Source organism: Thalassophryne amazonica, chromosome 6 (genome assembly GCF_902500255.1).
Source record: "Thalassophryne amazonica chromosome 6, fThaAma1.1, whole genome shotgun sequence".
Taxonomy (NCBI): domain Eukaryota; kingdom Metazoa; phylum Chordata; class Actinopteri; order Batrachoidiformes; family Batrachoididae; genus Thalassophryne; species Thalassophryne amazonica.
Window position 1 is genome coordinate 123,522,620 of NC_047108.1, and position 15,842 is coordinate 123,538,461.

The 15,842-nt window shown below is 39.8% G+C and overlaps 1 protein-coding gene across 10 annotated transcripts in view; it reads left to right on the forward strand.

The window, feature by feature from the left end:
• Positions 1-13,588, forward strand: part of csde1 (cold shock domain containing E1, RNA-binding) — a 62,142-nt gene extending 48,554 nt beyond the window's left edge. For 5 of the 10 annotated variants that reach the window (XM_034173335.1, XM_034173330.1, XM_034173336.1 and 2 more), the window contains 11 exons: positions 644-805; positions 2,155-2,166; positions 2,396-2,413; positions 7,944-8,051; positions 8,624-8,802; positions 8,902-9,014; positions 9,113-9,232; positions 9,336-9,514; positions 9,601-9,764; positions 12,531-12,663; positions 12,918-13,588. In XM_034173335.1, coding sequence (XP_034029226.1) covers positions 644-805; positions 2,155-2,166; positions 2,396-2,413; positions 7,944-8,051; positions 8,624-8,802; positions 8,902-9,014; positions 9,113-9,232; positions 9,336-9,514; positions 9,601-9,764; positions 12,531-12,663; positions 12,918-12,965 — 1,236 coding nt within the window. In that variant the 3' untranslated portion in view covers positions 12,966-13,588. The remainder of the gene's footprint in view (positions 1-643; positions 806-2,154; positions 2,167-2,395; positions 2,414-7,943; positions 8,052-8,623; positions 8,803-8,901; positions 9,015-9,112; positions 9,233-9,335; positions 9,515-9,600; positions 9,765-12,530; positions 12,664-12,917) is intronic. The other 5 variants (XM_034173334.1, XM_034173337.1, XM_034173333.1 and 2 more) reach the window with 4 other exon arrangements.
• The last annotated feature ends 2,254 nt before the right edge of the window (positions 13,589-15,842 follow it).

Here is a 15,842-nt window from a genome sequence, read left to right on the forward strand (position 1 = left end):
TGGTTACACGTGGTCTGCAGTTGTGAGGCGGGTTGGATGTACTGCCAAATTCTCTGAAATGCCTTTGGAGACGGCTTATGGTAGAGAAATGAACATTCAATACATGAGCAAGGGTGGGATGGATTATCTCAACAAAGGAGAAGTGCTCACTATCACAGATTTAGACTGGTTTGTGAACAATATTTGAGGGAAATGGTGATATTGTGTATGTGGGAAAAAGTTTTAGATCTTTGAGTTCATCTCATAAAAAATGGGAGCAAAACCAAAAGTGTTGCGTGTGTGTGTGTGTGTATGTGTGTGTGTGTATATATATATATGTGTATATATATATGTGTATGTATGTATATATATATATATATATATATATATATATATATATATATACACACACACAGTGAGGATTTGCAAATTCTCCCACTTAGTATATAACACAAGAGTTGGTAAGACTTAGAATTTTTCTGATGGACACCCTCGAGACCCTTCTTCATGGCTTTGGGTCTGAGGCCCTTGAACAGCAGGTCATAGTCTTAAACTTTGACATTACGTGTCTCTGTCCCCCTCTGTCTGGCCACAGAAAAGTCACCCTTCATACGTTCATCATTATTTCTAGATATTTGCATATAACTGTCTCTGTCCTGTCTAGGATATGCTGTCTGCTCAGAGAAACCATGCAGTGCGCATCAAGAAGCTGCCCAAGGGCACTGTGTCCTTTCACACCCAGTCTGATCAGCGCTTTGTGGGTGTGGTGGAGAAAGAAGTTGTGGCTCCTGGGAAGAATATCAGTCCCAACAAGGGCAAGGACAAGGTGTGAGACCAACATTTTGAAATCATGATTTTTCAGTGTCTCGATGTTCTTTTTTTTAATGTTTATTTACCTTAATAGCTGTACATAGTAGAGCTTTCGCAGCTCAGAAAACTCAGTTTGGAGCAGATTGCTGTCTTAAGTTGTTCATTGTATCAGCCAAAAAAAGTGTGGAGACACAACTACTTAAAAACAAGGTGCCCATTACTTAATATTTGCAGTATGAACATTACTAGTGAAATAAAAATGGCCTTTAAAAAAGTAAAACAGGAAATTAAATGAAGACAGAGTTTGCAACTTCAAATTTTTTAAAATGAGGATTCTGTGGTCTGGAGAGAGTAAGTATAATAACTTTATTTCTATAGTGCTTTCAGGATAAATGACCACTCAGCAAAAGTCATCAAACGTACTTTCTCCCCAGAGCTCCGTAGGCGCTCATCTGAAGATGCCACACGTTCAGTATGATCTCTGTGAGAGCAGTGCACATATTCGGTCCGCATCTTCCTGATATTTCTTAGGAGTTATTACCGTGCTTGACCAGGACATGCACCTGGCTTCACAGACCATGTCTCTAACAGAGTGCCAGCAGCGTGAGGTGGCACAGACTGTTCTTTTAACAAAGTTCAATCACATGACTGCAGCTTTTTCTTTCCTCTGCTCACGACTTGATTCAGTTAACATCTGCATCAAGATTTATGCAAAACCAGACACCGTAACAAGAAATCTGTACTTTACACTGACGTAAACTTTTCAATTAATCCACAGGTCATATACGTGCCAGACCATAGGTGGTGGTCTATACTGATAAGATAAATTTAATTGATCCCACATGGGAGAAAATTACTTGTTGCAGCAGCAAGCTTTTTACAGTAATAAAGAGTGAAGTATATTCCAGTGTTTGCTAGAGGATGCATAAATACTGATGTGAACAGATTATGTGAAAAGTTGGATATGGTAAAATTATTGCACAGGATAAATTGCAGAGTTGTGCATGTAATAAAGCACAAAAGGTGGCGGAAGACATAGTTAATAGTGCAAAATTAGCAGGTAGTTATAGTGCTAAAAACATTTTGCAGTATTTTACATTCTGCAGTTGGAATAAATGACTTGTGGAGGTGTTCTGTTTTGCACCGAGGGTGCAGCAGTCTGTTACTGAAGGAGCTACTTAAGGCTCCCACAGTGTCATATAAAGGGTGGACAGGGGAATCAGCTGTGATCTTACATAACTACTACATAGGCCTCATCAAAAGTCCTACCCACATCATGCAGCCCTCATCCCTGTTTTAGTGCTAATCTTCCTCTTTGCTTTCTTCTCCAATGGCCGCCTCCTGTTCATACTCCCTGTTGGTTAGAAAAAAGACAAGGTAGGCTTGCGTTCTTCTGCATGTAGCCACTTGCACAGTCTCAAAGATGATGCACGTGTTCAAGGTGACTGATTTCAAATGTACACCATTAATCCATACGTTACTCTAACATCTAGAATAAGATTACTTAATTCTTAGACCTAACAAAATTCAGGCGGTCTCCCCAAAAGTCGAGTGTAATATTGATTAGGCTTGTTGCCTAATGGGTGTATTTCTCTCATTTCTCAAGGGTAAAGTTGTGGAAAAGGTTAGTCATTGCAGACCTTTATCTGACTGGCTCCTTTGTGTACCCGATGCAGTGTTTTTGTCACCAATTAAACTTTAAATCACTGGTTAGTAGGGCTGCACAATTATGAGTATCTTATGCTAGACTGAGTATAGCTCTGTCATAAAGGCTAAGCATTGTCATATTTAAAATGCATATGGTCAAAGCCATACTTCAGTCTCCACTGACACCTGCTAAGGCATGTGGGTCAAATGGGTGGAGACGTGGCAAATGAACATCTAAAAGTCTACATATAAGAGTGACTCAGATCAATTGTGAATAACATCTGTCAATCATAAATGTTCTTACTGTCATCTTAACATTTCTCACATATACAGTAGTGTTCAGAATAATAGTGCTATGTGACTAAAAAGATTAATCCAGGTTTTGAGTATATTTCTTATTGTTACATGGGAAACAAGGTACCAGTAGATTCAGGAGATGATCACAAATCCAACAAGACCAAGCATTCATGATATGCACACTTAAGGCTATGAAATTGGGCTATTAGTAAAAAAAAAAAAAAAAAAAAAAAAAAGTAGAAAAGAGGGTGTTCACAATAATAGTAGTGTGGCATTCAGTCAGTGAGTTCATCAGTTTTGTGGAACAAACAGGTGTGAATCAGGTGTCCCCATGTAAGGATGAAGCCAGCACCTGTTCAACATGCTTTTCTCTTTGAAAGCCTGAGGAAAATGGGACGTTCAAGACATTGTTCAGAAGAACAGTGTAGTTTGATTAAAAAGTTGATTGGAGAGGGGAAAACCTATACGCAGGTGCAAAAAATTATAGGCTGTTCATCTACAATGATCTCCAATGCTTTAAAATGGTCAAAAAAAACAGAGACGTGTGGACAAAAATGGAAAACAACCATCAAAATGGATAGAAGAACCAGAATGGCAAAGGTTCACCCATTGATCAGCTCCAGGATGACCAAAGACAGTCTGGAGTTACCTGTAAGTGCTGTGCCAGACGCCTGTGTGAAGCTAATTTATTTGCAAGAATCCCCCGCAAAGTCCCTCTGTTAAATAAGACGTGCAGAAGAGGTTACAATTTGCCAAAGAACACATCAACTGGCCTAAAGAGAAATGGTGGAATATTTTGTGGACTGATGAGAGTAAAATTGTTCTTTTTGGGTCCAAGGGCCGCAGACAGTTTGTGAGACGACCCTCAAACTCTAAATTCAAGCCACAGTTCACAGTGAAGACAGTGAAGCATGGTGGTGCAAGCATCATGATATGGGCATGTTTCTCCTACTATGGTGTTGGGCCTATATATCGCATACCTGGGGCCTGTACTACGAAGCGGGGTTACTGGCTTATCAGGGTAACTTCTGGAGTAAGTTGATGACGTGTGGAGTAACTTCACGGTTAACCCGTACTACGAAAGGTGGATAGGTTTCGATCGCGGCATGCTGCCACGGCAACTTGCACTTCGCACCAAACCTGCTCCGAGCAGATTATGTTCCAGGATTAGCGTGAGGTTTCCGCTTAACCACTCCCTTTATAAGTACCGTCAATCCGAAGACAATGTCGGCCTACCTGGATGATCCGTTTGATATTGGGGCACAAATTATGGGGGCCCTCTCCGCAGGGCAAGGGTTTTTAAGACCACCAGAATCTGCTGACATACCCGGACGATATTCTCTATGAAAGATATAGATCCTCAGCCGAGGGAATTCGTTATCTTTGACAGCTGATCGGGCCAGACGTCTGTAACATCATCCATCGTACACTGTAATAAAAGGCTGTTGTTTTTACAGGAAGACGCTGGCAGCTGTGGTCACCACTGTAAAAAAAAATACAGCGGTTAAATGTACAAAAAAGCTCTTGTTTGTAGATGTAACAGTTCCTTTAATGCGAGTCAGCCGTGGTTCATTCACTGTAAATCCACATACATATTATGTCTGTAATGTTATCTACTGTGCTGCTGTATGTTTTATAGGAATTCCCAGGTAATCACAGCTGCCAGCGTTTTCCTGTACAAAGTCATTTTTTACAGTGTAGCAATTCCCCGACGATCGAGCAGATAATGTGCCTTGCGCTTAGATATTCTGCCAGTGGACAATTTATGTATTCCATCAGTGATGCTGAACATCTGAGCAAGAATACTGTATGTCTATTGATTCGCAACGTAGTACTTGCTCTATCTAAACTGTTGGATGCATTTGGCGTTTTCCCTGGCCATTTATCCGCAATGCGAATCAAAGAAGGGTTTTATGCAATTGCTGGTAATTACTAATATCAAAATAGGTCTAATGCATGTCCATTAACTAGGCGAAGTGGGGCTTATCAAGCTATATTCATAGACAACCTACCGTTTTGAAGGATGGATGTTTTTATATTTCATCTTCACCTGCTGCCAGCCAGGTGCGTTTGGCACTGCTATTGCATCTGACATATTGACAGGATTAGGAATAGCAATCATACAGTCAAGGTAGCCTATTAAGGAAACATTAAATTAACCTAACATTTATTAGTAGGCCTATGGTCACTTCTGAATTGTGTTGCATCTGGGCGTAATTAATGGAAGAGGGGCTTTATTTTATTTATTTATTTTTTTTAAACACATCAGACATTCCATGGGTTAATCATCTGTAACAGATTTGGAGAACAATTACGCATTTACCCGATCAGCAATACGTTTCCAACAAGCCTGTCTTGCTTTATTGGCAGACGATGTGTTTGACTTCCCCCTTAACGTTAATTTAAACTCCTCGTAGCTCTGCACAATAATCGTGCATTCTTCTCCAGGAAAGTAAGGTGACTGTGTCATCATTGAAAAAATGGTGACGTGTGCTGCAAAACGCCCCTTTTACGTGAACGCGCGCATACTCCACTTAGGTTAACACAGGTTCAACAAATCAACATCATATTCAGCGTCGTAGTACCGCTTACCACCACTTGAGGGAACCAGGTTTTGTCAACCCCGGTTTAAGAGGTTGACCCTGGGTTACATCGAGTAAGTTAACCCTGCTTTGTAGTACAGGCCCCAGGTATCATGGATCAGTTTGGATATGTCAAAATACTTGAGGTCATGTTGCCTTAAGCTGAAGAGGACATGCCCTTGAAATGGGTGGTTCAACAAGACAATGACCCCAAGCACATTAGTAAACGAGCAAAATCTTGGTTCCAAACCAACAAAATTAATGCCTTGCAGATGTAAAGAAATCATGAAAAACTGTGGTTATACAACTAAATACTAGTTTAGTGACTCACCGGATTGCTAAAAAAAAAGCAGTTTGAACATAATACAACCCCTGGCAAAAATTATGGAATCACCGGCCTCGGAGGATGTTCATTCAGTTGTTTGATTTTGTAGAAAAAAAGCAGATCACAGACATGACACAAAAGTAAAGTCATTTCAAATGGCAACTTTCTGGCTTTAAGAAACACTATAAGAAATCAAGAAAAAAAAATTGTGGCAGTCAGTAACGGTTACTTTTTTATCACTCAATTCTGAGGAATAAATTATGGAATCACCCTGTAAATTTTCATCCCCAAAACCAACACCTGCATCAAATCAGATCTGCTCGTTAGTCTGCATCTAAAAAGGAGTGATCACACCTTGGAGAGCTGTTGCACCAAGTGGACTGACATGAATCATGGCTCCAACACGAGAGATGTTAATTGAAACAAAGGAGAGGATTATCAAACTCTTAAGAGGGTAAATCATCACGCAATGTTGCAAAAGATGTTGGTTGTTCAGTCAGCTGTGTCTAAACTCTGGACCAAATACAAACAACATGGGAAGGTTGTTAAAGGCAAACATACTGGTAGACCAAGGAAGACATCAATGCGTCAAGACAGAAAACTTAAAGCAGTATGTCTCAAAAATGCACAACAAAACAAATGAGGAACGAATGGGAGGAAACTGGAGTCAATGTCTGTGACCGAACTGTAAGAAACCGCCTAAAGGAAATGGGATTTACATACAGAAAAGCTAAACGAAAGCCATCATTAACACCTAAACAGAAAAAAACAAAGTTACAATGGGCTAAGGAAACGCAGTTATGGACTGTGGATGACTCTGAATGAATCTGCATTGGGCAAGGTGATGATGCTGGAACTTTTGTTTGGTGCCGTTCCAATGAGATTTATAAAGATGACTGCCTGAAGAGAACATGTAAATTTCCACAGTCATTGATGATATGGGGCTGCATGTCAGGTAAAGGCACTGGGGAGATGGCTGTCATTACATCATCAATAAATGCACAAGTTTACGTTGATATTTTGGACACTTTTCTTATCCCATCAATTGAAAGGATGTTTGGCGATATCATTTTTCAAGATGATAATGCATCTTGCCATAGAGCAAAAACTGTGAAAACATTCCTTGCAAAAAGACACATAGGGTCAATGTCATGGCCTGCAAATAGTCCGGATCTTAATCCAATTGAAAATCTTTGGTGGAAGTGAAGAAAATGGTCCATGACAAGGCTCCAACCTGCAAAGCTGATCTGGCAACAGCAATCAGAGAAAGTTGGAGCCAGATTGATGAAGAGTACTGTTTGTCACTCATTAAGTCCATGCCTCAGACTGCAAGCTGTTATAAAAGCCAGAGGTGGTTCAACAAAATACTAGTGATATGTTGGAGCGTTCTTTTGTTTTTCATGATTCCATAATTTTTTCCTCAGAATTGAGTGATTCCATTTCCCCCCCCCCCAGTTGGTCTAAAAAAGTAACCGTTACTGACTGCCACAATTTTTTTTTTTTTTTCCTGATTTCTTATAGTGTTTCTTAAAGCCAGAAAGTTACCATTTGAAATGACTTTTTAGTTTTGTCATGTGTGTGATCTGTGACTTTTTTTTTTTCTACAAAATTAAACAACTGAATGAACATCCTCCGAGGCCAGTGATTCCATAATTTTTTGCCAGGGGATGTAGTTTTGAGTTTGTAGCGTCAACAGCAGATGCTACTATTATTGTGAACACCCCCTTTTCTATTTTTTTTTTTAACACTAATAGCCCGATTTCATAGCCTTAAGAGTGTGCATATCATGAATGCTTGGTCTTGTTGGATTTGTGAGAATCTACTGGTACCTTGTTTCCCATGTAACAATAAGAAATATACTCAAAACCTGGATTAATCTTTTTAGTCACATAGCACTACTATTATTCTGAACACTACTGTAAATGTCAAATCTGGTAAGGTAAGGTGCATACCTTAAATGATTAGTCAATATTTTGGCTTGCAAATGACCACGATACTGTAGAACTGTCCAGTTATTTGGAGCTGGTAATTCTGCAGCCCTACGTACACCATTCTCTGAGCACACGAGGCTAACACTAACCGATTAGGCTGTTACCGAATGCTTTTATTTGCACATGCTAGTGCGTTCATGTGTTTTAGATGTTGTTCTAGAGCAGCTATCTAATATAGTATATGCTGATTAGTCATCTGACCAAATTCCTTCACTTGAACCCTTGTTTGAGACATTATTGGGTTTTTTTTTTTTTTTTCTGAAAGCCAATTTTTGCACATTGAGAGGTAATAAAGCAGGTTCCTGTCTGTAGGAAGCTGAGGAAGGAGTGATTGCATATGAAGACTGTGGCGTAAAGGTCACTCTGCCATATCATGCCAAGGACCTGGAAGGACCGGGTCACCCACAGACTGGCGATAAGGTGCGCACAATGTTGTGTTGTTGGGAATTGGTGACTTGAGCTCTGTAGATTTTAATTTTCCCACTTGCTGTGGTGTCTGACTTTCTCTGACAAAATATTTTGGCAGGTGGTATAACACATCTTGTCAGTTAATCAGTGGTGTGATCTCAGGATTCTCTCTGTGTGTGTGTGTGTGTGTGCGCCCTTGGAACAAGACACTGAAGTCCAAATTCCAAGCAAGGTGTTGGCCTTGCTTGGAAGTGCCTGGCATTAGCAGGGTTTTCCTGCAGAGAAAAATGTGACGTGGAAACCTCCAGTCAAATGTCATGTCTCCATTAAGTAGGAACCCCTCCTCACCTCTCAGTCCTGTGGTGGGCTCCATTTTGGCCTCATTTTGGGCCTGGAAAAACCTTGTTGGTATGCATGGAATTTGAGCCTAATTTTCAACTGAGTCATTAGGATAAAAAGGTTCATCTTATTGTGATGTTTTGTGACAGACATAATTACAGATTAGTGACAACACATATGCAAAATTTGTCTTGTCATGTTTTTTGTGTTATACTGTATCTAATTGGTCCATGTGCATCCACTAGGTGGAGTTCTCCATCAATGAAGTGAAGAGAACAGGTCAGCAGAGTGCAGTCTCCATCAGGGTCCTCAACCGTAACGCTTCCAATGCTAAGAGACTGCAGGGATTTGTTGCCACATTGAAGGACAACTTTGGCTTCATTGAGACAGCAAATCACGACCAGGAGGTTTTCTTTCATTACAGGTAATTTCGAGTTCTGATATGGCCGTGAATAGGCTGAAAATTACTTGGTTTTTTTTGTAGCGCTCTTAGATTCTGTTTAAGTCTGAGTCTGTTACTCAGTGAGCTGTGTGGAGATGTGGAGAACTTGGAGCTGGGAGATACAGTGGAGTATTCTCTTTCTAAGGGAAAAGGAAACAAAGTCAGTGCTGAAAAAGTTACCAAAGTAGCTGCAGGTATGGAACCTAAATGGCACTTAACTTGGAAAGGTAAAAATTTGTCATCAGCAAAGAGTTCTTGCAAGATCCATAGGGTTTTTTTTTTTTTTCTTAAGTGAATGCCCTTGGTGATGATGTTGGTTCAACGGTGATGCTGGGAAAAGTTATTCGTCCTTTGCGCAGCGTGGATCCCTCCCAGACAGAGTACCAAGGGCTTATTGAAGTCACAGAGGAAGGCGAGTGTCAAACTGGCGTCTTACGAGACACTGGCCCCACGGCAGTGTGAAATTTAAGGTGCTTTCAAATGAGGCTGTACTCAAATATTTTCTTTATTTGTAGGTGGATCTAAAGGGCAGACGTGTCCTTTTGGAATTATGGGTATGGCAAACAAGGCAGACTGTTTGCAGAAAGGTGAACTTGTGAAGTTCCAGCTTTGCACAGTGCCCCAGACTGGACAGAAGATGGCATGTCATGTAGTCCCACAGCGTAGAGCCTTGGTGGAGTGTGTTAAAGACCAGGTAAGAATTTGGGGAACATTTTGGACTTCACATGTTTGAAACCTTGAGATTCTGCCACTTTTGAATCTTTTTTGTTTTTCCTCCAGTTTGGCTTCATCACATATGAGGTTGGCGAGAGCAAGAAGCTGTTCTTCCATGTAAAAGAGGTGCAGGACGGCTTAGAGCTCCAGACTGGAGATGAGGTGGAGTTCTCGGTCGTCCTGAATCAACGCACAGGAAAATGTAGTGCCTGCAATGTGCGCAGAGTCAGGTGAGGGTCCTTATGAACAAAGGAAAAGCTCTTCGTGGTGTTTCTCCATGTACTTGTGACCTCAGCTTCAGTTTTCAATGTATTTAGTGAACTTATCCCACAGAAACACGATTACCCGTAACTTGGACCCAACAGGACCATCATTACTTGAATTCAATATTGTCATTGCATCTTTATTTGCTTTGACTTGAGGATCCTCTTAAACATGCTGTTTTCTCACAGCTGAAGAAAGTGAACTTCTAGTTACAGGACAACCCCCCCCCCCCCCCCCCCCCCAATAAATGCTTAAAAACATCAGCGTATTATCATGCTGTAACATTCTGTTTCTGAGCTCAGCGTAGCGCTTCTATGAACATGTTAATGATTAATAATTATCATTTTCCTGATGTGTTCCGTTTGTCTGTTACCTGCCATGCTGATCATGTTGTGATCAAAAAGTCTTGCAGATCTGGCTCTTCCCATGTTTAATGTGCAGGATTTTGTATGTTTCTTTTGATGATTTGAAGCTGGTTGATGCAACAAATCTAAGTGGTTCTACAAGGGCCTGTATTTGAATGTTTTTGTTTTTAAATTTGTATGCTGCTACTTGAGCGTTGCCTTTTTTTATGGTGATCATTAAAACTGCAATGATTGATCACTTACAACCCCTGGCAATAATTATGGAATCACTGGCCTTGGAGGATGTTCATTCAGTTGTTTAATTTTGTAGAAAAAAAGCAGATCACAGACATGACACAAAACTAAAGTCATTTCAAATGGCAACTTTCTGGCTTTAAGAAACACTAAGAAATCAGGAACAAAAATTGTGGCAGTCAGTAATGGTTACTTTTTTAGACCAAGCAGAGGGGAAAAAAATATGGACTCACTCAATTCTGAGGAATAAATTATGGAATCACCCTGTAAATTTTCATCCCCAAAACTAACACCTGCATCAAATCAGATCTGCTTGTTAGTCTGCATCTAAAAAGGAGTGATCACACCTTGGAGAGCTGTTGCACCAAGTGGACTGACATGAATCATGGCTCCAACACGAGAGATGTCAGTTGAAACAAAGGAGAAGATTATCAAACTCTTAAGAGGGTAAATCATCACGCAATGTTGCAAAAGATGATGGTTGTTCAGTCAGCTGTGTCTAAACTCTGGAGCAAATACAAACATGGGAAGGTTGTTAAAGGCAAACATACTGGTAGACCAAGGAAGGCATCAAGACAGAAAACTTAAAGCAATATGTCTCAAAAATCAAAAAATGTACAACAAAACAAATGAGGAACGAATGGGAGGAAACTGGAGTCAATGTCTGTGACCGAACTGTAAGAAACCGCCTAAAGGAAATGGGATTTACATACAGAAAAGCTAAACGAAAGCCATCATTAATACCTAAACAGAAAAAAACAAGGTTACAATGGGCTAAGGAAAAGCAATCGTGGACTGTGGATGACTGGATGAAAGTCATATTCAGTGATGAATCTCGAATCTGCATTGGGCAAGGTGATGATGCTGGAACTTTTGTTTGGTGCCGTTCCAATGAGATTTATAAAGATGACTGCCTGAAGAGAACATGTAAATTTCCACAGTCATTGATGATATGGGGCTGCATGTCAGGTAAAGGCACTGGGGAGATGGCTGTCATTACATCAATAAATGCACAAGTTTACGTTGATATTTTGGACACTTTTCTTATCCCATCAATTGAAAGGATGTTTGGGGATATCATTTTTCAAGATGATAATGCATCTTGCCATAGAGCAAAAACTGTGAAAACATTCCTTGCAAAAAGACACATAGGGTCAATGTCATGGCCTGCAAATAGTCCGGATCTTAATCCAATTGAAAGTCTTTGGAAGTTGAAGAAAATGGTCCATGACAAGGCTCCAACCTGCAAAGCTGATCTGGCAACAGCAATCAGAGAAAGTTGGAGCCAGATTGATGAAGAGTACTGTTTGTCACTCATTAAGTCATTGCCTCAGACTGCAAGCTGTTATAAAAGCCAGAGGTGGTGCAACAAAATACTAGTGATGTGTTGGAGCGTTCTTTTGTTTTTCATGATTCCATAATTTTTTCCTCAGAATTGAGTGATTCCATATTTTTTTTCCCTCTGCTTGGTCTAAAAAAGTAACCGTTACTGACTGCCATTTTTCTACAAAATTAAACAACTGAATGAACATCCTCCGAGGCCGGAGATTCCATAATTTTTGCCAGGGGTTGTAATAGACTATAAATTGAATCGGAAATTTGGAAAAATTTATTTTTAAGTCAAAGTTCTCTGATTTTGGCTTTCTGTTTCATTTTACTTTTTCCTCTTTACTCCTCTATGCACAAAGCAATATCCAACTGTGCAAAACAAGACATTTGAAGGAATCATCTTAAGCTCTGGGAAATGTCGACCTTTTGCACCATTTTATGGACATGACAAATAATTGATAAAAAAAACAACTATGTATGATCATTAGTGCACCAACTGATGTTTGTTTCCATAATGAAAGTCCCTTAAGCAAACACAAGCCACTACAGTATCTTGACATTCTCAAAAAAAAAAAAACCAGCACAACTCAAATTTGCGTTACCTCTGTCGAGGTCTAACTGTCCTCCCGTCTGTCAGCAGGATTACCAGCAGAACAGTTGGTTCCACTGGTCCTATTTTGTAGAATGGGTTCTCCCCTTGACTTGACACTTACTTCAAATCCATAGTATGTTCTATAAGGACTCTGAGATTCTATTAAAGTTGAACAATGTTATAAACTGCACACTGTGTACTGAACATTGCAGTGAGGGGCCTAAGCCAGTTGCGACTCCGCGCCCTGATCGTCTGGTAAACAGACTCAAGAGCATCACCCTCGACGACACGAGTGCTCCTCGACTGGTCATCCTGAGACAGCCCCGTGGTCCTGACAATTCAAAGGTGCCACCGCACAAACCTCAATTTGAGTTTTGACACTTTATCTGGTGTCTTTTTACCTTAACCTGAAACTTAAATATATAGAGGTTTCTAGTTGGGAAAGCCCAAATTGGAGTGACCTCTGTTGCTTACATTAATGACTAGTTATATTATAAACAGTGGTTTTGTCAGCAGTCTCATGTGGTCAGATGTCTTTATGAAAATGAGACACTTCTTGTATTTTGTATTATGAATAATTGTCTGTCTCCTGTGTGCAGGGCTTCAACGTGGAACGGAAAACTCGCCAACCTGGTGTTATTGACTGAGCGATACAGATTCCGCTCTGTTTAGTTTTGGTGGCATGCTGTTCCCAAAGGGAAACGGCTGGGATGAGGGGAATTTGATTAAACATATGCTTGAACACACTCATAGACAACATACGTACAATTACAGGCATGTGTAATGCTTGTCCCCATTTTATTCTTGCAAGGGAACGCTTCACATTCCAGTTCCCAGCTTCTAATGTATGTTATTGATGCAAAGTTCTGCAGTGCACATGGGATCTGAATTTTTTTTTGTGTGTGCGCGCGTGCGTGTGACGTATCCTAGAAATGGTTAGCGTGTAAAGGAGGTATTTGTTTTTTGAGGGTTTTTTTTTTCTTTTCTTAGACATTTTTAAGGTATAATCTCAAATTGAACCTAAAGAATGAGAAATGCAATGCATTAGAAATTGTTTAAAAATAAATAAACATAAGAATGGGAATGTCTGTGCGCTGAAATGGGCGGGGCGAGGGGTGGAGCTGCTGCGCCTCTGCACATTACTGTAAGTTTCATTCAGATTTATTTTCAACTTTGGAGATTATGGCTTGAACCGTCTTCAGAGGTTCGCTTATGTACTTTTGTTAATGTTATTGGATGAAACGATTTAATTAAAGTTTTATGAAAAGTATTGGCTGAGTTTATTTCTTAAGGAAAGTATGAACAGTTTTCAAAGCAAGAATCTTCAGACAATATGGTCGGTTATTTGTACAGGGTCAAGAAATGTCACTGAATAAAGCAGTTTGCTTTTATTAAAAGTTATTACAACATACTTGAAGAGGCACACGTGGAGCAGGAACCAAGTCGACCTGGTGCTTTACAAAATGAGCTGTACATACATTTTAAGTTGGATAATTAACATGAAATAAGATTGTTCATGAACAGAGCATTGTATGCAGAGTTGCAAAGAAATGTTCAAACCACAATACACTTAATTTCTGCAGTTTCATTCTGTGCTCAGAGCCAGTATACAGCATTCATGTGCTTTTGCTTCAATGATTATATATGGGGGGCTGAATTGCTGGAATATCGAGCGACTAGCGAATGCAACTCAAATATGTCGACAGGTCTAGTCTTGTTCCATATCTTGCCCTACTCAGTTTTGCAACTACAGTTACCAGATTTCATGTAGCTAGAAATCACTTGAGTGATGACTGAAATCAGTCGTCCATTCAAACCTTCCAACAAGTAGCCATCTATTTTACAGCCAAGTGATACATGAGTGTCCCCTTGATATTTTAGTTAGCAGGATCCTCAACACGAGAGCCAACACTGCTGGATCGTGCCCACAGAAACGTGCCACATTCCTATAATGTATGTCACCTGATTCTCCCTTAGTAATCATTAGATTGACAAACTACAGCCCCTGGCAAAAATTATGGAATCACCAGCCTCGAAGGATGTTCATTCAGTTGTTTAATTTTGTAGAAAAAAAGCAGATCACAGACATGACACAAAACTAAAGTCATTTCAAATGGCAACTTTCTGGCTTTAAGAAACACTATAAGAAATCAAGAAAAAAAGATTGGCAGTCACTAACGGTTACTTTTTTAGACCAAGCAGAGGAAAAAAGTATGGAATCACTCAATTCTGAGGAAAAAAAATTATGGAATCACCCTGTAAATTTTCATCCCCAAAACTAACACCTGCATCATATCAGATCTGCTCGTTAGTCTGCATCTAAAAAGGAGTGAACACACCTTGGAGAGCTGTTGCACCAAGTGGACTGACATGAATCATGGCTCCAACACGAGAGATGTCAATTGAAACAAAGGAGAGGATTATCAAACTCTTAAAAGAGAGTAAATCATCACGCAATGTTGCAAAAGATGTTGGTTGTTCACAGTCAGCTGTGTCTAAACTCTGGACCAAATACAAACATGGGAAGGTTGTTAAAGGCAAACATACTGGTAGACCAAGGAAGACATCAAAGCGTCAAGACAGAAAACTTAAAGCAATATGTCTCAAAAATCGAAAAATGTACAACAAAACAAATGAACGAATGGGAGGAAACTGGAGTCAACGTCTGTGACCGAACTGTAAGAAACCGCCTAAAGGAAATGGGATTTACATACAGAAAAGCTAAACAAAAGGCATCATTAACACCTAAACAGAAAAAAAACAAGGTTACAATGGGCTAAGGAAAAGCAATCGTGGACTGTGGATGACTGGATGAAAGTCATATTCAGTGATGAATCTCGAATCTGCATTGGGCAAGGTGATGATGCTGGAACTTTTGTTTGGTGCCTTTCCAATGAGATTTATAAAGATGACTGCCTGAAGAGAACATGTAAATTTCCACAGTCATTGATGATATGGGGCTGCATGTCAGGTAAAGGCACTGGGGAGATGGCTGTCATTACATCATCAATAAATGCACAAGTTTACGTTGATATTTTGGACAATTGAAAGAATGTTTGGGGATGATGAAATCATTTTTCAAGATGATAATGCATCTTGCCATAGAGCAAAAACTGCAAAAACATTCCTTGCAAAAAGACACATTGGGTCAATGTCAATGAGCAGATCTGATTTGATGCAGGTGTTAATTTGGGGAAAGAAAATTTACAGGGTGATTCCATAATTTTTTCCTCAGAATTGAGTGATTCCGTATTTTTTTCCTCTGCTTGGTCTAAAAAAGTAACCGTTACTGACTGCCACAATCTTTTTTTTCTTGATTTCTTATAGTGTTTCTTAAAGCCAGAAAGTTGCCATTTGAAATGACTTAAGTTTTGTGTCATGTCTGTGATCTGCTTTTTTTTCTACAAAATTAAACAACTGAATGAACATCCTCTGAGGCCGGTGATTCCATAATTTTTGCCAGGGGTTGTACCTCGAACAGAACCCAAGGACAGTCTGAAGTGACCTAGTACCAGAAACATCCC